The sequence below is a fragment of the Molothrus ater genome, chromosome 5 (assembly GCF_012460135.2).
Source record: "Molothrus ater isolate BHLD 08-10-18 breed brown headed cowbird chromosome 5, BPBGC_Mater_1.1, whole genome shotgun sequence".
Lineage (NCBI taxonomy): Eukaryota > Metazoa > Chordata > Aves > Passeriformes > Icteridae > Molothrus > Molothrus ater.
This window is the reverse complement of record NC_050482.2, coordinates 26,984,112-27,008,643: the sequence shown is the minus strand read 5'-3', so window position 1 is coordinate 27,008,643 and position 24,532 is coordinate 26,984,112. Positions and strand designations below refer to the sequence as shown.

The 24,532-nt window shown below is 36.9% G+C and overlaps 1 protein-coding gene across 2 annotated transcripts in view; it reads right to left on the bottom strand.

Moving 5' to 3' along the window:
* The window catches only part of IMMP2L (inner mitochondrial membrane peptidase subunit 2), a 406,503-nt gene extending 384,524 nt beyond the window's left edge, over nucleotides 1-21,979 (bottom strand). For both annotated transcript variants that reach the window (XM_036400427.1, XM_054514816.1), the window contains exons 1-3: nucleotides 21,905-21,979; nucleotides 12,644-12,781; nucleotides 5,650-5,753 (exon numbers count right to left, since the gene is read on the bottom strand). In XM_036400427.1, coding sequence (XP_036256320.1) covers nucleotides 5,650-5,753; nucleotides 12,644-12,778 — 239 coding nt within the window. In that variant the 5' untranslated portion in view covers nucleotides 12,779-12,781; nucleotides 21,905-21,979. The remainder of the gene's footprint in view (nucleotides 1-5,649; nucleotides 5,754-12,643; nucleotides 12,782-21,904) is intronic.
* Nucleotides 21,980-24,532: the final 2,553 nt, after the last annotated feature.

Here is a 24,532-nt window from a genome sequence, read left to right as displayed (position 1 = left end):
GATACTCTAATAAATGTTCAGCAACCACAATTTGTTTCTTAATTCAACAGCACAGTAGTTAATTTGATAAAAAGGCCAGTAAAATCAAAATCAACCAGAATATGAAGTTTGCAGAGCACCACTTACAATACTACAGTAGTCTTCTCAATCAATCGACACCTCTTTCACAAACAGCAAAGGCCATCTGACTTCCCCTTTTTAAAAATAAATATTGTTCTTTTTAAATCTCCAACTTTCAATTTAATCACTGTAAGCTATAACGTAATTCATTTATGTGACTTTTTGGCCTAAAGAGTCTAGCCAGGCTCTTTCCAGCAGTGATTCTTGCAATCAAGTCTTGTCAACTTCCTAGTCATATCCATAGGCTCTAAGGGTAACAACCCTAACTTTAACTGCAACAGCTTCTTTCCTCCACAACTGCTCATTTTCCACAGTAATGCAAGCACTGCCTATTAAACCCCTCCTGAGCACTTCATAATACAACCAAGGGATCATGTACAGTATCTGAAAAGTTTGCTTAGAAAAAGGATTTTACTTTACAAATAGAAGACACAAGGCTTTCTTCCACCAACAGCATTAACACACATATACAGTATGACACCCACACTAAGAAGAGATCGTAACACAGATAATAAAAGTAAAACTACATATTTGATTTTTATCAAGAAAAGACATGAGAGGTTTTGTTTGGATTTTTCCCAGCTAAAAGAACAGAATAGGAAAAGATTTTCTGAAGTCACTGAGGCACAGAAACTAAAGTGATTATTTAGCTTCTGTGTCAGCACAACCTCCTTTGCAGTGTCCTACCTGCCAGAAGACAGATGACTTAGTACAGAAACCTAAGTACAAACAAAAATAGAACAGAAATTGGAAGACTTAAGAAGGCCAAGAAGAAGAATTTATAAAAGTTTGTCCAGTATTTTAGTCAGAAAGAAGCTTTCTTAAACATAATGCAAGAACCATTAGATATCTGTTCACATTATATCTATCAGAATTTAGTAGAAAATCTTTTCATAATTACAACTAATTCAAATTCAAGGCAGTTCCTTCAGTAAGTACCTTCTTGCTTATATTTATTTTACTAAGCTAGTCTCAATAATGAAATTCCAATTAGTGATCTTCTATTAACAGCACATATTCAGTTTGCACCATTTGAGAACTCCTTTGTTTTCAACAACTAAACAAGATTATATTCCTTCAAAAATTGCATTATTCAGATTTGCGTGTATAGGTTGAAACTTGTTGAACTATCACATAAAATCATCACTGCAATTACCTTTTCCATTTCTCATTTCTGAAGAGATGCCAGTGAGGGACACAGTGGCAGAAACAACCTTAAATACAGTACTTTGATTCTTCCACCAGAATGATTATCTGCACTGGATTTTTCAAAGATCAAGCTCACATAAATGCTTAGCAGTTTACCCAAAATAAAGGAGTTTATGGAAAGGTCCAAGTATGACCTTAAACTCCGACAAAGAAGCGACAGAAGCCACTTAATATCCCTCATAAGGATAAGAAGGACAGGAGACAAGAAGTATGATTTGGCATTTTTTTTTTAATGTCAAGGAATTTTCTATGTAGAAAGTTGGGTTTGTATTTAAAGCAATTATGCTCCTGTATGAGAACTCAAAAGAATTTGACAAAATATACAACACTTCTTTCCTTATTTTTATAGCTGACCTTTAAAAACATGTTTTTAAACATACTGCCCATTTAGCTATTATAGTTCATAATTTTAAAAGCATGTTACCATTCAGGATGTACAGAACAGACAGCATGGTTCCCTTTTCTTCTCCCTCAGATTAATTTAGCATAGCTATTTTTATTTGACACATAAGAACACACTCTAAATTAGCAATGGAAGGACACCTGGCTATTCAGCAAGTAAGTTCCTGCTCTCAGTCAAACATTGCAGAAGGTGTTCTCTCTATTACAGACATAGCACAACCTTTAAATTAACATCTAATTTTTGACCTCAAGGTTAAACTTAGTGTCTGTGAATATTTACAACTTTAACATTTCATCATTTGAAAATTTAAGCACCAACTTTTTCCTACTTTAAGACAGGAATTTTGAAATAAAAAGACAGTATGAGTGTACAATCAGGATGGGAGGGTTTCCATAAAGGCAACCAAAATGAATTCTAGACCTAGAAATCACTCCTTGGCAACACCTTTTGACAGCAACGCCTGTATTTGCACACAGTAAAAAACAAATTACATACAGGTAAATTTGGCAAAAATATCCCTTAATCTGCAGTAGAAGAGCACTATCTCTAGAAGTGCTGGGAAGTGCAGCTGCAGCATGTATTCCCAGGGAACTGCATGAGCTGTACAGCCCCCACTGTGACACACACAGCTCCAGCTACAATGCTGCTGGCACTCAAACTTTACAGAGTGAAACCAGCTGAGAGAACACTACATATCTTATAACTCATTCCACAATATCTAATAAAGTTCTACACAACTGTTGAGATCTACTTCAACTAAACTCTTACAAAGTAGATGTTTGTTTCAACACAAAACTGACTGAAAAAATCAAGGTCTGCCTGGCAAAAACAAGCATTCATCTTTGAAAGATGACTTCATGTGCTACATGACTATTTTTCCTCTTTGAAGACAAATAAATGCATTTTTCAAACTAAAAATATAGCACATTTTAAAATTTTTTAAATCCAGTTAAGAGAGGGAAAGGTAGTTTTCTGGAACACAGAATAACTGAAATTACTTCATTTATTTGAAAGTTATTCCTGTTTTGATTTTCTATGTAGCAAGTCCCAGTAATACAGCAGTATCTAAATCATTGGCATTGAACAAGTGATGAAGTTAAGGATGATAACATTTACTCAGTTCTGAATCAACTTAAAATTGTGAGTTCAAAAGCTACAGCATGTAACATTGAGGTCTCCTAATTCTGCTATCAATAAAAATGAGTTCAAACTAAAAGGGAAAAAATGTTCTAAAGGCTGAGTTAAGATATAACTATCTGTAAAACACTAAAATTAAAAAAATTAAAGAAATTTTTTTGTGACCAACTTATTATCTCCATTGGTTTTACCTGACTTTAATTTAATATTTTAAAGACTAATGCTGTTTTAAATATCTTGTCTAAAACAAGGTAAATGCACATGTGTGCATACAGTGGCTAATTTGACAGATATGACTGACATAAGTGGTTCACCTACATCAGATAGAGAGACTGAGATGACAGAGAGACATGCAGTCTTCATTCAGTACCTTTACTAGGTATAAACACCACCAAGTACTTGAGTATTTGGGTGTTCATTTGTAATCAAAGTCAGAAAATAAATATATATATATATGTATATATATACACACATACATGTTTATCAAGAGCTAGATCAGACAATAGCAGGGAAACTTTCAGATCTGCAAGCAGTATGAGAATCATGACCACAGGCTCACTGATTCTTTTCTGGGGCATCCAGGACCACCAAGACCAACTCACCTCTTTGCTCTCTTCATACCATCAGAGATACCATGTCATTCTGGATGGCTGCTGTTTCTACCATAATTTCCTAAAGGGACTGTTGAGATCCCAGCTATCAAAGTCCATCATAAGTAGAAGGTCAACAGCCAAAACTTGGAGCAAAGAGATGAGTTTGAATGGCTCTGGTCATGCTGCCATGAAGGAATATTTTACCTCAGCTCTTGTTCTACAAATGACCACCCTTCCAGAACCTCTAAAATATCTTCTACTACAATTTGGCAAAGAAGAGACAGTGGACAAATGTAAAGTAGCCAACAAGGATACAAAACAAAGGTTTACATATCCATTTGCCTATCTCAGGCACAACAATACTTTCTCAAATGAATTTCTGAGAAGATCAGTAAAGGAGCACCCGATGGGACATCCAGCTTCCCTGTTCATGCCTTACCTAAATCAGGATCTGAGGACCAGCAAGTAAAATTCATGCATAAATGTGACTTATAGAAATCATAAGTAAACAACCAAAGTGAAAAAGATAAATGTACTAACCCATTTACACAATAGAAGCATTGTATAGCAAAATTTTCAAAAACTGACAAGTACAAAAATCACATCAGATACTATATCCTGCAAAACTTTACCACACAATGAAAAACTTAACAAAACAATAAGGAAGCAGGCCAAAACTGCTTCTAACAAACCTGTATCGTGAGGTACTTCAAAGTTGTTACTGAAAATGTAAACATTGAATGACATTTTGTACTAAAACTATCCAAGAAATTATTTTTACATTGTTTAACTTCCTTTGTACTGATCTTAAAGTGCTTTGGGAATACTCTGATCTGATTATCCAGTGGACTTCCCAAAGACTAAGAAAAGCTTCCATACAGTGCATAAATACAACTTCTTCTATGTGGGTATACATAAACTCCAGCAAGGGAAAAGTTTCCAAACATACCAAAATCTCCACAGCATCTAAAATACTCATTATCCTGCTCAAACACACAGCAAAGTGAAAATAATCAAAGCAGACAGCATCACAAACATTCAAGAAGTATAATAAGAATGAAACTATTAATAGTGTTTTCTGATCGGACAACGTGCTCATTTTCTGTTCACTCTATTAATTACTAACCAGTTATGCTGACTCTTTTAAACAATCACCAGAGCATGACTTGGGCAGAGGGATGCACACAAAGGCAGAATCACATTTTACAGCATCCATTAAGTGACCTGAAATTGAAGCCCTTTTGCAATATTATCTCTAGCAAATATGAATAAATTCATATTTGTAGCTAGACTATTTACAGAAAATTTTACATGACAGAAAATGAGACAGGTCACAGCGCAAATTTTAAGTGTCTAGCGCAAGAAGAGAACTGTCTTACAAATTACCACTACAGTGAAGAGGAAAGCAAAAAATGAGACAATTAGAAAAGATACATGACAAAAAGGCAGTTAGATATGGCTTCCAAAGACATTTTTGTTACAATTTACATATTGTGCATTTCACTTACAAAATTAAAACCTTAAGCTTAAACTCTCCAAGCATATGAGTATGTATTATATCCCTGTGTCAGTTATGTGCACTTTGACATTCCATTTCTATATTATATTAAGGCTGAAATGAAGTTTCTGTCCTCTGTTAATCTTGAGTATTTTGAACAGCGAAACACTGCCACCTTTTGGCTTGATACATAGGCCTCCCAATTTTAAGTGTAGAATTCTATATTTTGCTCCATTTGTCCTTATGGAGGTGGTTGAATCCTTGAAGTCTTATCTAAAATTTTATTCAGTAGATATACTTCACCAGGAAGAAAAATATACAGTACTAGTCAATAAGGAAATTTTTTTCTCATAAGTACATGGCCAAGCAACCCAAAACTACACTCCTTTAGGCCACATGATGTTTTATCTATTTTCCATCTCACAACTCTTTGTTCTTGGCAGTTTTAGTACACATACACACTGTATCACATGATACCTTGCACTGCATTCCTTTCAAGTAAAAACCAGATAATGCATTCTTTGAACATCTGAGTTCTGAAAACAGACAACAGAAGTAACAATAATGCATTATTTAAAATGTTAGGTTCCTTGCTCTTGCTCACATATATACCTACATTATTGTAGACAAAACACTGAAAATTCAACATCTACATAAGCATGTATTGAAATGTATGCAAAATTACTTACACCAGTGACACAATGTCCCCACGTTGTACATCATAATTTCTAATGCTCCAGTGGTTCAAGAGTACTACATCAGATGCTTGTCTTCCCCCAGGATTCAAAGAAGGCTAAGAGAAGGGGAGAAAAACAGATCTACATTTAGATCGACACTTTCTTTTTCACTCTTCCCCCAGTTATCTTTCCATCAACAGAGGAAACCCATTAAAATTGGTAAAAACCATACCCGCTTACTGTAAGAGGCCAAGAATCTGTTACATTACAGGAAATACATTTGAAATACACTTCTTTATTAAATGACATGTTAAAAATCATTAATTTATGACAACTACTGCATACAAATCAGATTACATAGGATACATACTTATGTTGTCATTATATTGCAAAGGCTCCATATGGCAATAGTTTCATACCTCCTTGACGAGTCACATAGGCAGCTCCTCTAAGCACTGACCCATCTTCTTACAGCAGCCAACTGACTCCAGTTCTCCCTCCACCAACCAATCCACCCTTTTATAGCACTCTTCTTCTTATCAGCTACAGCTGTGGCCTGTTAAGGTCAGGTCTGCTCCTAATCTTTAATAATTAGCTCAGCTGCAACTCCTTAGAGGTAAGATTACTTTCTATACTACCTTTATTTTCTTATATTCTATCCCCCTACATACTTATGGCAAACCTGATGAAAAGAAGGGATTGTTGCTACTCCTTATCATTTAATATTAAAATCAAAGGAGAACCAAGTACACTAATTCCCAGGAAAAAAAAAAAAAAGAAAAAAAAAAAAACAAGCTTTTTACAGGCATCTTACTATTTATAAAAGCATAATGCACTAAAAATGAAATATGGACTTGTAGCAATACTAATCTCAGCATCCTTTGCAAAGGAGAAAAACAAGCCCTATACCTACAGCACACACAGACACTGGCAACAAATGTGGGCCTTCCATAACAGGACACTAAAGGGCATGAATCAAAATAACCAAGTAATTAATGCATAATTAGGAGGCACATCAAATCCTCCAAAATTATTTTGTGTAATATGATACAAAACCAGGGTACCTGATCAATGCTGCCTCTGAGTTAACTCTTGGTAAAGGGCAGAGGAAGAAGCCCATCACAATACTGTCTTTATTTTTCCAAGGCTTACTTTAAAACAAAGACTCCTTTTACTTGACAGAAATTATTTAAGAGTATTCCAGACTGAAGTTTTCTAGTAATTATTTCTCAGAAAGCTTTTGCAGGGTCTTCAAACAAAATTACAGTATCTCCCAAGTTGGCCAAGAGATAATCACTAATTAGAGTTAGGCGATATATGCAATAAAGCACATAGTGTTGAAACTAAGCTACTCCTCCTTTGTATGGTAATTGCAATATCAGCTAAAAATTTTGTTATTGTTGCTGTTGTTGTAGAAAAGGCACTTACACTTTAACTTGAAGCACCACATAAACCACTGGACTTTTACTGCTAATATTCCCCTCTCCAAACTGATGGTACCTTTGATGAGTAAACCAACAGGAGGACTGAAATTAACTCTTCTCAACCCTAGTAATAACACAGTGTCAAATTTCATTCCATCATTATTCAGTAAACTGCTCTCAAATAAAATGGTTATTTAGTATTTATTTTTAACTTCAAAAGCAATGTCTCTTTATTACAGTTTCTTCATTCATCATTGCTAAATAGATTGGTTCACAAAGACATGCTTCAAATGGGATTTGTGAAAAATTAGTTTTTCAAGGTGCAAGAGGAAGTCATGTGGTAGGATCCTAAGTAGGTGTAATTCACATGAACAGTAAGCAATAAGCTAGGTCAAAAGAATAAGCATAGGAGAGGGGGAGGGATATGACATCATATGTTTAGTTAAAGAGCAAACGAGGCTAGTTACATTTTGGGCTACAGGCAAATTTCCAGTGAAGTAAATCAGGGGATCAAAGCAGATCACTTTAATATCCATAGAGATATGGTCTGAGTCTAAGCTATAAACATATTAATACTCATTGCTGTTTTATTTACTAGACTCAATGCACTTCGAGAACCAGATAAATGAAAACCAGGAGCTAATTAGCAGTTATTTTATTAGTAGTTTTTTATCAAGAGTACCAGAATTACTTATCACCTTTACAGCATTTTCCACCAAAGGATCAAATATTTACATACAAGCGACTTACATACAAACTCACAAACAATTCAGTCATACTCACTTTGCCAAATGCAGGTACATAGGGGCCAGAATCTTTCAACACTACTAAGTATAAGGCAGAGGCCAATCTTACAAAGCAGGAATCATACATATGACATATTCTCACAAAGTAAACTCCTTAGTACTCCAAGGTATCTGCCTTAAAAGGCCAAAAGAGGAGGATGAAACCTTTAATAGAAACCTTAAAACCATTGTTCCAAAAGATAATGTATCTCACAGCTGATATTTAGAATATCTCTAAATAAGTGCTCACACACTTTTTGTATCACATAAACTTACATCAACTACATCTTACAGAGAAATACACCAGGTAGGTACAGTATTGCCCTAGTTGCACTATCCGAGTTGACTCCTATTTTTTATGCATTTAAACAAAGGGAATACCTTAGAATTCAAATACATTTGGATATTGCATAAGTTTTTTTTAACTTAAAGCACTCTAAATGCATTTTTAACAATACCTGACCTCATTTTGATATACAGAGTGGATATTCAACTCATAGATTAGAATGGTTTTTGAGAAAAATACGACAGTATAGGCTTTTTTCTTCTCTCTCACAAAAACCTGACAAACGTGCAGACAATAATAGTACTTTATTAGAAGAAAGTGAAGGAAAACTAGGAGACAACTATTCATTTACATCATCACTACTGTCTATTTAAAAAATAAAAGGATAAATCCTTCAGCAAGCCTCTCTATTGTAAATAACTTCTCTATTCTATATTCTTCTCTATTGTAACTAACTGAGATTCCACAACAAACAAGTATAGAAACAATACAACTTATTCCTCATGATATTTTAACTACTAGTAAGGTTTCAGGTCTAGGAAAATCAAAATACAGCTTCTGCAAAAGGAGTCAACAAATAGGGTCACAAGGACTTTTCATAAGAAACAAAATGACACAGAGGTTTCTTCCTTCTAGTCTGAAGCATTATAACTTCTTTGCTCAAGTTTTTGGCATAAAAGCCTGCTACAAATAAGGCACACAGGTCTTAATTTAAACTGTGGTGCAGAAGCCACAAAACATTACTCCTTCCAATTACTAACTAATCTAATGCTAAAAGCATGCAAATTGAGATCCCCAGCCATATGACAAAGCCTCATAGGACATGAGGTTCCATAAGTAGGAGGGTAAAAACATGCCCTTTTGCTATAAATAATGATTAACTTGATAGTTGTTATGCTGCTAGTGAAGGTCACAACTTATGTGCTTGTAGCTTGGGGAACACAAAGAATATTCACATGAGCTTACAGGCTTAAGTACAGTAATCCTAATAATAAAGTTAGGAGAAACTGCCACAGAATAATTACAACTGCTATTATGCATAATGGAATAGAACATTCAATAGTGTTTGCTGCAGAAACATGAGTGCTTCATCAGAGATCGCTGCTCAGGCCACTTCCTATAATCCTTGGTGTTGAACTGTCTGCAATAGAACTTGCATATAAGAACTTGCATATAAAGCTGCACATACGCTGTCATTTTCTATCCCACTTTAAAACAGTCCATTTGATTTAGTGAATTTACAAATTTATACATCCATGAGGGGTTCCTTTTCCACATCTTTATGTATGAAGAGTCTGTCATACTGGACAAGCAATGAAACTCAATAAAAAAATAACATAAATCAATATCAAGGTGGCCAGATGACAACAAACATTTTAAAGACACTACAAGAAGTCACACCAAAAAAATTCACAACAGTCAATTAAGAAATCTTACTACCCGTTATTTTTTTCACTTACATTTAATATTGTAAACAGATTACAAACTCACTAGAAACACACTATTAATAGAATGCTAGATGAGCATATCAATCTAAAATCCTGAGCAACAAAACTACCTCATGTGATGATTTAAAAACCCAGTAAATTTGGAAATGAAAGAGAAGGTAATGAAACTATTAAAACTGTTAAAATTATAAACTGCAATAGCTCACACTTATTCCCTATAGGTTAGAGTTAATACATTTATACACTGAAGTCAGCACAAGTGAAATTATGACAGGTGGCTGAAAGCACTGAAAAATACAAAATCAGCTGGAGACAATGGAATGCATGAAGTCTTTCTTAATTGGTTGGGTCAGAAAATTTTAATTTTCATTAGAAGCTTTATTCATATGCTTGCCAGGGTGTCAAAAAGTGTTCCCATATTCAGTACTATGAAGCAGCAGTAAGGCTGCTTCATAGTACTGAACAAAAGGAGAAAGTGTAGGGGAGAGAAAGCACACAGCAGAGAACAAGAGTAGGAGAACAAGCATGACACAGAGAAATTAATTTCTTGCTTCTTGTCAAAACTTTTAATTTCAGGCTCATCAGGAGCCAGAATCATGAGTATACAAAGCCAGCTAGACATTTTAGAGGTCTATTACAAAGAGATTCTTGAGAATCTTACCATGGTATCAAATTGAGAAAATAAGGTATCACTGGAAGCATGTGATTGAAGGATACAATCTGACTTCAAACTGACTGAACCTCAGTCTTTCTCATACATATGGCTTTAAGATATGTTGGACATAGATCACTCTCCAAAGAACACAGAATTGCAACAAGACCAGTACTCCCTCAAGCTACTCTTAAAGAGAAAGATATATTCCTTATAATTGTGTCCCTGTCAGACTTGCTTAGATGTCTAATAAATCTTGGCAAGGAAATTAGTATCTTATTAAAAGCACTAGGAATTTTTTTTCAATCTGAAAAATGGCCATATCCATAGAAGTTTAAAACAAACCTCTATTTCAGTTCTGTTTCAGAATACAACCAGAGAGTTTTACAGACACTGAAGTGTCAGTAAAATTATAAATGTCAGCTTTCAAGCTATCCATTCAGTCAACAGAGGGAATGTTTAGTTAACAGATACAGCAAGTGAAAAGCTTCAATTTTAATAATCCAGTGAATATATATTGCTTTCCCTTTGTCAGGTTGAATAAATCTAAGAAAATTACTGTAGTGTTCTTCAAATCTTCCATGGATAAACCACAGTCAACTATTTGCTCTTCAAGTGAGTAGCAAAGCAACACTCCAAAACAATACCAGAGCACTCTCAAACACTTGGGACTGACTTCAAAGAAAACATAAAACTGAGGTACTAACCAGAAGCACAACAGACTTGTGGAGAGGGAAATCTAAGAAATTTCTTTCCAGCTACTGAAGCAAAACTATTGCACAATAATAGATGTCAAACAGAACACTGCATCAGAGGCAGAAAAAGATCAAACAATAAATGGCAATGTGGTGTGCTAAAAAAAACATTTAAACATTTAAATGCTCAGGTCACACCCACTAATAGCAAAAAAACCCCAAAAAACAGAAATAAACAAAGGCAGAAAGCCAAAACCAGAAAATCCAACATGAATCTGCATCTTAAAATATTCCATGTGCCTCTACACCTGCAACAGAGGCAAAAAATGGGAAGATGGAAAACAGAGAAGTCGTAGTCATCTGGCTAATTTTGTACTTCTCCAGATGCTGTGCTATACGTTTGAAGTCCTCCTGTCTGAAGATAGCAAAAAGATAACAAAACAGGTTTTTTTGACAGTTTTCCCTTCCTCTCTTTTTTAGTGCAAAGGTCTGGCTCTGCAACTTCAAGCCCTCAGATTGTCCTCATTTTCACTGGTCATCAATGACATTCAGAAAAACATCTGTGAAAAAGGCAATAATAACTTACACTACACCTAGCTTTTGGCCTTGGACTGTAGAATTACTGGAGTAACATGATTTTATTTTCATTCCTGTTCTTGATATGAGAGCTGCCTGTTGAGGTTTCTGGACAGAGTTTAAACATCAGATTACAGACTGCCACAAAAGACACAATGCCACCTTGCCATTCCCTCCTCCCCACCACATGCTTTTTAGAACATTAAACATAAATCAGCCAAGTGCAGGATCAAGCCTAAGTTTTCCAGCCCATGCGTAAATTCTGCATAATTCAAATGCCAACAGCTGGTCTTGATTGCTGTGAAATCTCTCTTCAAGGTTCTGAGCTTATTAAGACAATCAGAAAAGACAGCTTGCCATACAAAAATTAAATCCTTACTCTCTACTTATTGAAATGTTGCAATATTGGAACAAAATACATCATTGTTATCAGTGGCGATGCATACCAAAGTGCAGTGCATGTGATTTAAAATGCAAAGTAACAACATGGAAATTTTCTATCTACATTAAAATATAGCTTTTTCAAGACCAAATAAATCGTGAAAAAAAATAGTATTAATGAGTATTTATTTATCACCTAAATGTTACACATTCTATTTATATTTACTTTCTTATGCTGTATAAGCATGCAATATAACCAAAGTAAAAACAGTGAACTAATGACTATTTCCTGATAAACAGAAGCAATGAGAGTAGATTCATGCCACTTTCAGTATTCTTCCCTGCAATTGTGCCATATGTGTTCAATAGTAAGAACAAGTATAGCAAGAAACAGTTTTACCATACAGTTACTATAATGTCGCTACTAAAAATTAATAAAGCCTCCTTGTGAGTCATCAATTCAATCCCAAGCAACAAAATATATTGCTCCAAATATTTCTAAATGTCTAGGGAGGTATCAAAACAATCTATCACAATTTCTCCATATATTTTCTTTTTACTGACACAGAATTTTGGGAAGTTTTGCTCTCAAAATCTTTTCTTTCACATCATAAAATATTTAACAAAGTAGAAATTAAACTATTCCATACCAGAACGTCATTTAATAACAATTGAGAAGAAGATTTTTTTCACCTTGCTATTATCAGTGGAGAGCAACCTTTTAATTTCCTGAAAGACAAAAGATATTTCCAGCAGTACCTGCATTGATGCTCCTTCCACCCTTGCGACACAGGCAACTCTATCCAGAAAAGTCACAGTTACAGGAACGGCAACAAAGAAACCTTTAAAAAAGGCTTTAATGTATCTCCTCCCCAAACCCTGAGCCTGTGCCATAGTCTGAAAAACATGAAGGAAAGAAAAAAGTCATTATAGAAAAAATTTGAAGTAACATCAACATGTTGCAATTTAACACAGAATAATTAAGATAAATTTATTATCTGTTAGAGGTTCACAATATTCAGAGTGAAAAAAAAGAATGTGCACATGAGAATGGAAAAAACCCCAAACCAACAAAACAGAAATCTTAATCAGATTTTAAATGTCTATTCTACAGAACAGAGCTTGATACTTCACATTTACCCTTCAGCTAATTTGAACATTTCTTGCGATCTTGTGCTAGCAGAAGTACTTGATAAAAATTATTCAAGGTGGCAGGTAAGCAAGAACCAAAGTGATGCAAGCAGACATAATTGAATAATGCATTTTGGAAGAAAAAAGCATTGCAAATAATTTTCTCTCCACACACTGGTATTTATTCATTTTTCACCCCCAAAGGCGGATTGTGTTAAGCAAAGGAAAGCTATTTGCAACACATCACCTTTTCTTTATTAAATATTTTCACAAATGAAAATGCATAAATGCATCATTTGCACACCGGTGGTACTGCAAACATAAAATCAATTCAAATTGTCACTTATATCATAGGGACACACCATAACATGATGACTGCTTGTTCACCACTCCGTCACAAAGTTAAAAGTATGCTGGCAGACTAGGCAGCTACGTAATGACACATGGGATGATTCCACTCCAACTCCATGTATTATACTATCTCTCATCTCTTTTATTTAGCCCTGAACATGCTTGGAAAATACCTACAAAGTGCACTGAAACACCAGCTGTTTGTTTGTATTAGTCATACCTCTGAAAAGCAAGCTGAATATCCAGGTACTGCTGCATAGACCCAAGCCTAATTTACATAACTGCAGTTTTAGTATAAGAAATGCCATCTTTCACCTATTGGCAACTCCCTTTTAAACTGCTGCTTCCACCTAATGAATCCTTGGTAGATCAGCTTGTGTTTACATCCAAGAATATAGAGTTATTTTTCAATTAAAATAATAAAAAGTGTAAATATATGCAGTTTCATTCAATCCTCTTACAAAGTACTTAAAATTTCACAATATAATCCTTTTTTCTTTGTTGCATTTTCAGAAACATGGAAGTGATTAACTATTTGTATGCAGACTATAAACTGATATCACGCAGATGAAATAGTACTGAAGGTAGTATTTCTGTCACAGATAGAGCTTCTTCATTCCAAAGAACCATAAAACTTAGAAGAGAAAATTCAGTTCTACAAAGTAAGCCATCTGCATATTTGTCACTAGAATTCTTTATAGATATTAACAGCTTTGCAATGACAGGTAGGATCTGTCTTCTGAGACTATTACTTCCGACATTCACCTTCAAAAGGTTTTAATTTTTTTTTTTAAGTGGAAATATTTCATCATCTGTGACTTGCTCAAAGTTTAAATTTTCACACTGCTTATAATTCAGGCATTTTCTTTCTGAACATTTCATGAAAACATTTTCAATTTGCACCAATCACTTTTACAAATAATTTGAAATAGGTTATGAAACAGAACAAAACCCTCAACATTTCAAGACAAAAGCTATAAGGATTTACTCTCAGCTTATAATTTAAGAACTGGTTATTAGACCTAATCCACCAAAAGAAACTATTGCCTCAACCAGTAAAGCTTTACCTTTGGAAAATATGCCACCTAAAAATAAAATCTCTAAAAATCAGGGTTTTGTCCACCTTTTGACTACATTATTGCCTACAGCTTAATACTCTTCTCTCAACCTATTTACTTTGAACTTTGCATCTCGAGTTTTGTGGCTGGAACTCTACTTCTCTGCTATGAGGTCTGGCATCTCAGACCTCCTCCACTCTAATAGCAATGCCAGCCACAAAACCCCATTTCAAGACTTTACACACAAATATATTCACCATGTTCTCCAGAGTAACTTGAGCAGGAAAACAGTGTCTGACGCATGTATCACAATATGGCTGATTTAAGAATAGTTTTTAAAAACTCAGAAATCAAACAACTTTACTTCTCTTAAAATTCCTCAAACATCTTTTTCATTAATAATGAAACATGAATATTCATCCTACCCTGTCTACTGAATCCATGGACAGATATTGTCATAAACTTCCTACAGAAGCCCCATGCTAGTATCTACAGAAAAATCCAGAATCTGAAGAGAAGTAATTGGTCAGACAATCCACAGGAGACCAACCATATGCTTCCTAGAACTACAAGCTAATTAATAGTGACGGAGAATCTAGCAGTCAGGTTAAAACTGCTAAGACAAAATGCTTCTTTCTCACTACACCACTTGGACAAGGCAACACCAGCAGTATTAAAGCAGCTGTGGACAACACTGGGAATTAAAGTCTTACTTTTCTGGGTTTGAACACATGTAGCATTACATGGCACAATACAAAAAATTGAGGGGGAAAGCACCAGCAGCACCCCTACAAGCAATCAATTTGCAAAGCCACCAAAACCAACAACTTATGTGCTCAAGGACTTCTCTACTTGTCCCGAATTTTTTCCTCTCTCCTCTCTCCTCTTGGTAAGAGATCAAACCACTGGTTTCGTCTTCCCTGTACACCAAAATGATGAGTCCTTCATTCATAATGATGAGCTACATTCTGAACTTTTCCTGGCTCCCCATCTCCCACAGCAAAGGACAGTTTTTCCCCATAGCACAAACTGAGCCACTCAGCAGAAGCCTTTCTTCCCAAAAGACATCAAACACTTGCACACACATTTCAAACAGTTTGAGAAGAACAATTTAAAAACAATCCATCTATAACCTTAAGTCCTTTCATACAACAAAACATTTTCAACACATAGCTAAGTTACTACACATCAGTATCTGACTTAACAGTGCCCACATTTTTGCCAGGTCTGCTTCATAAACTTTCCCCTCTAAAAAGCACAAACGAGTAAATGCACATGCAGAGTTCCCATGCAACTGTTGACAAAATAGTTCACCACCCAACTGCCAGTAAATGGGAAGTTTCCCCTCACTCTTTCCATACAAGGAGCTTCAAGTTGTCTTGCACTGCTACAGGGGAAGGGCAGCAGAAAGGCAATTTGCAGCATTACCTTCGACCAGTAACTGGACATGTGAATGGATAAATTCACCTGATAATACTGCTGGATTAAAATGTTCAGTGTTGTTCTTTCTTAAACTTTGATGGTCGTAGGAGAAAAGAAAGGGAAAAAGTAATGATAAGCATTTACTGCACTCACAAGAGAGAATTTAGGGCAGTAAAGGGTAGACACAAAAACGACCCTTAAAAGAAAAAAATTCTGGTTGGAGTTTTTTTTATAAAGAAAACATAAGATAGTCATCATTCCTGAAGATAATATTCTGCTCTTAGAGATTTCTAAAACATCTGTAGATTTTAAAAGCATCATATTTCTGGAGTGAAATTCTGAAATACAGTGCAGTGTCAGGTTTACGATGACAGGTTTAAATGCATGTCAGTGAGGCAAGCCAAGTATTGTCTGCTGAAAAAAATAATTTCCCTAACACATATTTCTGTATCTCTGACCAATTTGACACCTTGAATAAGATCAACAAATCACAACACTTAAAAGATGTGGGGGAAAAAAAGGAAGTAACATAACCAAATACAAAAAAACCAGAATAAAATACTTTCGAGATGCATACACTTTTCAGCACCTCTAAGTTACACTTGGTTTAGGGAAAAAAAAAAACCTCACAGAATAACTCAGTAGAACTGACAAACTTCAAACCAACAACCTTGAAAACTTGTTTGAACTGGAAACACGGACAAGAAAAATCCAAGATCAAAAATGCTAGCATATAGCAGGTCAAAGCATTAAGAATTTCACATTGTGCAGCTCAGAGATTAAGGCAGATGGAGCACAGCATTATCCAGACTGAAGTATTTGGTGCACAAAAGGTCCAGGGATTATAATGAGCCCCTCATGGGTACTACAACATATGGAGCAGAGATGCTATTTAGATAGCTCTCTATGTATAAAATGTTTATTTTTTCTTACACTTGCCTGCACATTGGAAGACACTGTTTATCACACAGCCTGCAGAAAATCATCAAGTAATTCAGAAAGCCCCAGGTTACAATATATTTGCAAACCTAGGTACTTAAAAATTACCCACAGAAGTATGATAGGAAAAATAGCTGTAAAAACAAGGCATTAGCAGTCATCCGCAAAGGAAATAGAATGGCCCCTGATGTGCTTCTACAAAAAAAGTGAGGGAACAGGAAGGAGGGAATTACAACCTATATGCAAAACAAGTACCCCATCAAGACTGCTACATTAGTGTGAAATTATCTATTTGATCTGGTTCAGGAATTAGTAACTATATGATATATAGTTCAAGAATCCATTGAAACAACCAACTTCTCTGTCAATCAAAATATGCATTTTTAAATAAATCAATTGCACCACATAGAATTCAGGATATATGGTTTGAAAAGAAAGAAGACTTTCATAACAAAAAAGTCCATAACACATGAATAAGCCCAATTTTATTGTGTCCTATAATACATAAAACTGAGGACAAAAGCTTTTGTTTTAAGACTGTTCTAATTTGAAGATGAGGTTATACCTGGCTTAATCACCATGATTAACAGCATACCGTTCAGTATAAGAATTTGTGTGATCTTTTTAACACACTCTTTTTCTACAATCTTTCATGATACAAGGCCAGAGCTAAATACTGCCATGCAGCCTGAGCCTAATTTCCCATTTTAGTTTTACATTTCCGTAATTTTTATATTATAGTGATTACTGTAAGGGTACAAGTATGCAGAGTTTTTAGTAGGCTGATTTAACTCATATATATTTATCCAAGTACAGGCTTGGACATGATGGTGATGAATGCCACAGAAGAATCAAAATAGACTAGCCCATAAGTTTTCAGTTAGAATAATCAATATAGATCAGTGCATTTAAGTTTTCATATAAAAATCCTATCTAGTTCCAGAAGAAGCTCTCATTTATCCTTCAATAAAGCCAACTCTATCCTGGTATTATTCCACTATCGTGGTAACATGTCTATTCAATTAATGTATTTATATTCTGCACAGGTTTTACTCATCCTATTCCTTCATCATATTACTCTCTCTCCCCTAGCACACAGACATGAAAGAACACCCCTCGATTTTGAGTTTGGAAATATCTCAGGTCATGGAAACAAATGTTGTGTTACTGAAGAAGAAAATCATAAACTAATCTGCAATTTCAGCAACTGCACACATATGCTCTGCTGTTCTTTTTTCTTTTCTCTAAATTAGTCTTTTTGTTCTGAGACCCAGATGTTTTGCTTGTTCCAAATACAAAGTAGGAGATTTTGTTAGTTTCAACTCCATTTTGTACCATTTTCTTATGCCTTTGCTTGAATTCAAGCAATTACAATTTCCATGTAATAGCTCTCAGCCCTATGAAATATGTAGAATTTTTCCAGTATACCACAGTAAAGAAAAACAATAATAAAAATCCATTTTTCTAATCTTCTCAGTGCTGTAACATACAGAGAAGTTCCCAGAAGCAGACAAAACCAGATCAACCATAATGAGCTTTCAGTTCACAAACCAAATAGAACAATAACCATCAACATAATCAGTCATAGAATTATTGCTGGGGGAAAAAAGTCAGTCTAATGTGGAACTGATTCTTCTTTTAGTATACTATTACTATATCCCATCACTGGGATCTATGTCATGTCAAAGGCTTAGTTGATGTGTTGGTTGTAACTGGAAAGAAATTCATATTGCATATTCTTAGAAATTAATTTTGTGTTTCAAGTACACAGATTTTACCCTAATGGACAATCTTGTACTTCCAAACAGAACATTTTACTGTTCAAATATAAGCAAAACTAGAAGAAAACACAGCTGTAGATCAAAGTTACTCTCAGCAATCAAATTAACAACTAGCTTAGGATGGCAAGTAATCAGCCATCCCTTAGCTCTGACAAGTTATTCAGGATTCCATTTTATACACACAAGCATCAAGGATAGAAATTACAATTAAAAACATTAGCAATTGTTATAAATCAGATTTTTTCCCAGCACTTAAAACTTCAGATGTAATGAAATCTCTTCCAAGTACTAGCACACAGGTGACTGGCAGAGTACCAGTCCTTCTAACATACAAGTTACAATATTTGGGTTTATTCATGTTCCTGCACCTTCAAAGAAACTAAAGATCATTAATATATACTGTAGATAAAGGAAAGTACTAAATTACATTGATTTTTGGAACTCACTTAAGAGAGCAACATAACACATGTTCAGCTTCTTACAACTGAAAGTTTTGGGTTGCTTTCAGCCTAAGGATTCAATGCCAGCAACCAAAGTTAATTGTTTAAATTAAAGTGTCCTTTGCAAATAACTACCAGCTGCTGCTATGTTTTGCTCTCAAGTAGACTGCATAAATGAGGAGTTACTTTGAAACTTACTGAATTTGTAAATTATATTTACAGTAAACAATATCATAACCTTTGAATTTCAATGAATTTGTGCATTCATCTAGTCAACTCTCTGGATTCTTTCAAGCACCAATGAACTGTGATGTTAGTTGTGGTTATCCAGAACCAAATTTAGGCAAAAACAAGACAACAAAAAAGAGGAAATATTCATTTTTCACCAAAATATATAACTTCAAGTATTCAGATAACATTCAATGAACAGCCTAAAAGTAAGAATAACAGCACTCAGCTTCAAGCATTAATATCATCAGAAACAAATTCTTCTAAAAGATTTTGCTTTTGGATTAAGAAGTCATGGAACAGGGAAGGTTCTTCTAGCCTAACAGAAAGTCAAATGAATACACAACAATTAATAGAAGAAACGAGAGTCTCAGCTATGAATCTTTAAAGCATGCCAGTATACACTGAGTATGAGGGCAGAATGACTGAAAATAATATTTATTATGGTATGAAAAAATGATGCCAAGAGGAAGAATAGAAAATTCTTTTACTATTTGAAAGGTATTTTCCATTTTCATCATACTTCACAAAAATAACTACCTCTCCCACAACTACTGTAAAAGCAGCTTTGTGTATCCTTGTTCAAAGCAGGGAAATTGGGACTGACTCCTCTACAGAACATTCCCATGAAACCCAGCAGTAAAACCCAATGAACGAACTACTTACCATCTACTGTCTAGGCAATAGTAATAAACTAAATGTATAAACTAATACAGAAAATTATGCCTTCAAAAATAATTGCCTTTATTTTAACCACTCATGCTTTATCCTTGAACCCTAGAGGTCACTGGGGGAGTTGTTAAGAGCAGACCTAGTGTACTCCATCATTCCCCACCATATTGATTTTGAGTCTGGGATTCTTGATACCTTAAACTGCCTTGTAAGTTTCTCAGGTCCCAAGAATAAGCAAAACAGCTTAACAAGCATAAGGATATGGATTTCCAGAAACAGATGAAATCTATGGCACCCTAGTCATCTTATAAAGATCTCACCACAAAATTACAACTGTGACTGTGAAACCCTTTGAATCTTCAAATTATTGCTAGCATGCTTAAAATATTATTTTCAGAGATGTGGATATCACCCACTACTATACCACATGTATAGTTATTTATCAACAGTTCCAGGAGAAAATTTATTTTGGTAAAAACATACACATTAAATAAAAGAACCTGTATTTTTTAAAGTAAATTAAAGACTCCTGAAAATCTTCCAAATACAGTAGTTAAAAATGTCAAGTTTTTTTTACAAATGTATATGTATTCAGTTACAAAGCTGCATATTGGAAAAAGTAAGTCTAATTCTGAAGTTTTCTAGAGGAATTATTTCATTTAACCTGAAAATCCTCAAGAGGTTCTGTCTTCCTAGTATATTTTGTTGATAATTTTGATTTTCTTCCTAGACCAACAGTGAACAAGTATATGTTGCATCTGCTTTTAGGGGAGGAAAAGAAAATAAAACCGTAGTGGTACAAGAAAGTTATTTAGAGGGATATGTAAAGCAGCTTTGCCTATTCTGGTATCTTGGTGTGCTCAATGAATTCCAGTTCCACAGAACCAGAATGGTAATTAAAAAAAAAAAAAAAAAAAAAAAGGTAAAACTTCTGTGATGGAATACTGGCTAATTAAAAGATTTTACAAAGTTAGAGTCTACTTGTTCTTCAGCTGCACTTTTTCTATCTTAGGTTTTTGCCAACTTTAAAAAAGTAGGAACACCAGAGAGACATGTCTCGGAACTGGCTGAATCTCTTCAGCTTCAAGCATTGCAGTCTTTATACACAGAAGCATTTAACTAAGAACAGATTGTAGGACAAGCACCAGACGTGGAAAAGCAGCCACTTTAGGACAAGTTATATCATTATAAGCAAACAAACAAACAAGAAACACAACAACAACAAAAGATTCTGTCTCAGCTGTCCAGGCTGTAGGGTAGCAGGAAAGCCACTCCATCAGGCTACCGGAGAACCGCCATTAACAGTAGTCCTCATAGGACAAATACAAGATGTGACAGAAGTTTAATAAAGCAGAAAAATACGTTAAGTAAGAGCTGCATTTAGTCCAGGGCCAAGGGCCGTGCACAGCACACGTCCCAGTTGCAGCCATGATGCCAAGGAACGGCAGCAGAACCCCGGAGTCGATTCCAAGCCCATTCCCCCGCCCAAGCCACGCCGCTTTCCACCGGCAGCAGGGCACGGCCGCCTGCCGCACCACCTCTGCCAGGCAGAGGGCGCACAGAGCAGCGGTGCTCTCGCTATTGACTCGGCCGGTTCTGTTTAATCCAGTCCCTTCCCAGGGGAAATAGCCCTCCCGGTAATCTGAGGGGCGAAGAAGGGAGGGATCGCACACGCGACTGGCGGCGGACAGGCAGCCGCGGCCGCCATCAGCGAGCGGCGCTTCCGCCGGCCCGGCGGGGCCCGCCCCGGGGAGGCGGGGCCGGGGGCGGGGGCAGGGGCGGGGCAGGGGCGGCACCGGCTGCGGGCGCGAGCTCTCGGCCGGGCCTGCCGCGCGGCGCCTGCCTGTCCCCGCCACCGCACCCTGAGCCCCCTCTGCTCACGCCCGTCCCCGCTCCCTCCTCCACCAGCGGGCTTCCCGGCCCCTTCCCCGCCCCGGCTCTCCGAGCCCGCCCGGCTCCCGTGGCTCCGCCCGGCTCCCGGCCGCTCCCGCCGCTTACCCTTTGCTCCGTTCCGCGGGGGGGCGGGCCGCAGCCGGCCGCGTCACGTGACGCGCGGGCGCGGGGCCCGCGGTGCTCCCGGAACGGCCGCCTCGGGCCGCCTGAGGGGCCGCGTCTGCCGCCGCTGCACCGCGCGGCCTGGCGGGCTCGCCTTGGGCCGCACACAGGGCAAGGCAGGCCCTGCACGGGATAAGGTGCTCGGCCTGATCCTTTTTCAGCCCCCTAGTTACAGCTTGAGTCCCCAGAAAATTGAGGATGCTGCATTGCAGTGGCTGTTTTCCTTCAGTGAGGATAGATATTCATATACATAAAGACATACTCTTGCGGCCATTTTTTGGCAATTGGACAACAATAAATCTCTTTCGATATTCATATGTGTGAAAAGTGCATATTATATGGCTCTACGCAGATATTTACTATATGTATTTTGATGTATTGATTAGTAGTGCTATATTAACATTTTAATAATATAAATGTAGTCTTGTAGTTAAAAGGTAACTTTTGTACTTTAAATAAGAACTATGTAAGTGGGATAATTTTTAAGAAAGGAATGAGGCACTCACACCAGATGGCAGCCACAAGACACTTAAATCTTTCAGAGAAAAGGAATTTATTGTTCTCTTATTAGAAGAAACTGAATTGTTCCTGCCTAGGTAAAGATCAAAGGCACTTTAGGATTAGGAGGAAGAAGTTGACGAGAACCAGACCGAATCCTTTGTTTGAATAGAATTTATGCATCATGTAAGGAGTGTATGAATATGCCACAGGCTATAGCTCTTAAGGGTTAATCCTTTGTTAACTGGGGTCCTTTTTCGGGCTCGTGCTGCCCAGAAAAAGCTACCTGGACATCTGTAACTCTTTGTCTCTATTGTCTCATATTGTCCTAATTCAAATTAAGTGTCCAAATTATTATTACTCTAATTGTATTACTATTTTTATAACCATTTTATTACTATTAAACTTTTAAAATTAAAAAAAAAAAAAACAAGTGATTGGTGTTTTTCACGATATGTAATACTGGGAGTTCTTAATATTTCAGTACAAAGCTGTTCTGTACCTTGCATACAGTGTAACTCACACAAAAGTGCAGGATTTTTGTTCAGCCGATGACTTCCCCATGAGCACCCCAGATGTGGTCGGCACCGATGTCAGCCACAGCTGGTGCATACAGAGCTGGCTGCATTGTACTGGCTTCATGGAGGGTGGCTGGGTCTTCCTGCCTGGTGCAGATGGATACACTAGGGCTTGTGCTTTCATTCAGTGATTAATTGTTTTTATTAGTTGCTGTAACAAATGTGGGTGCCAGTATAGTCTGAAGAAGGTTTTTCCACCTAGCTCATGTACCTTCAAGAGTCAGTGGGCAAGTTCATGGAGGGAAAATACATTACAGATTATCACACACATAGAAACTACCTCTGGCTCAGGCTGTTCCTAACTAGAAGCTGGGAGATACTTCTACTAGTCAGGCCATTGTTGGAAACCAATGTAAGATGACACCTCTGCCTGTGTCTGTGCAGTCAGATATTTGCAATTTCTTGCTAAAATGTTATTTTTAAGCTCAAGAATAAAATTGTCCATAATTGAATTGATCTTGACTTCGAGGCTGAGCTATGTAAGTATGAATGCATAGTTCCCTGTAATCTGATCGTGTCTTTCTACAGAGATAAAATATTTGCACAGTTGTTGATATAGGAGTCAACTATCTTAGAAGACACTGCAGTAGAGTACTTATTAATAAATTGAATGGGAGGGCACACTTTAAGACCACTTTTAGTACAAGGTCCATGAATTATGTACACATAGTCTATAAAATTTCTTGTTACACACTATTCCAAACACACCATGCCCAGCATCTTATAAAATCCGAACCTTTCAGCAATGCTTACTGCTTTTCATGCTTTGTTTTGTGGGGCTGGGGTGGGGGTTGGTTCATGGTGATGGTGTTATCCCACAGTCATTTTGTGCCCGGAATTGTCACTGCCCTAACTGCCTTCCCCCTCGCCTCCTGCTTGCCCCCTTCTCCGCCGTGGCTTGGGGGATGCCATGATGGGTAAAGGGGTGCCCGGGATCCTGCAGGGGCTGGAGCTGGAGCTGGTCCTTCCTTCCAGTGAGGGATAGGGGCAGCATCCACACAGCGTAGCGAGTGGATTTCACCTGAGATCCTGTTACCCTGTAGGGATTTTTGTTGTTTTTTTTTCCTTCAGCACTGCAACCAGGATCTGCCGGTTTGCGGTTTGCTTGCCTGCTTCCCTGCCACTCGGGAGCTCAGGGCCAGCGGTGTGGTGCCAAAACCCGGGACCAGGAGTGCCTCCTGCCGGCCCCCTGTGCGCTAGGCTCCGAGGCTCCTGTTCACCGCTGTCTCTACTCCACACGCCTACTCGCCTTCTCCCTGTTTCCCGGCCATTTGAGGGTCCAGAGCCAATGTGTGGGGTGCCACGGGGACTAGGAGAGGGTCATGTTTTCCATTCCAGAGAAGTTCCCGCCTTCCTTTGCAGACACCTGTCTTTTAAACCAGAACATGCTTAAAACATTTTTATGCAAGAAACATAATTAGCTTTGGTGTGATTTTGTTTTCTGAAATACATGATCTGATATATATCACTTGATGCCACCATATATGCTATGCAG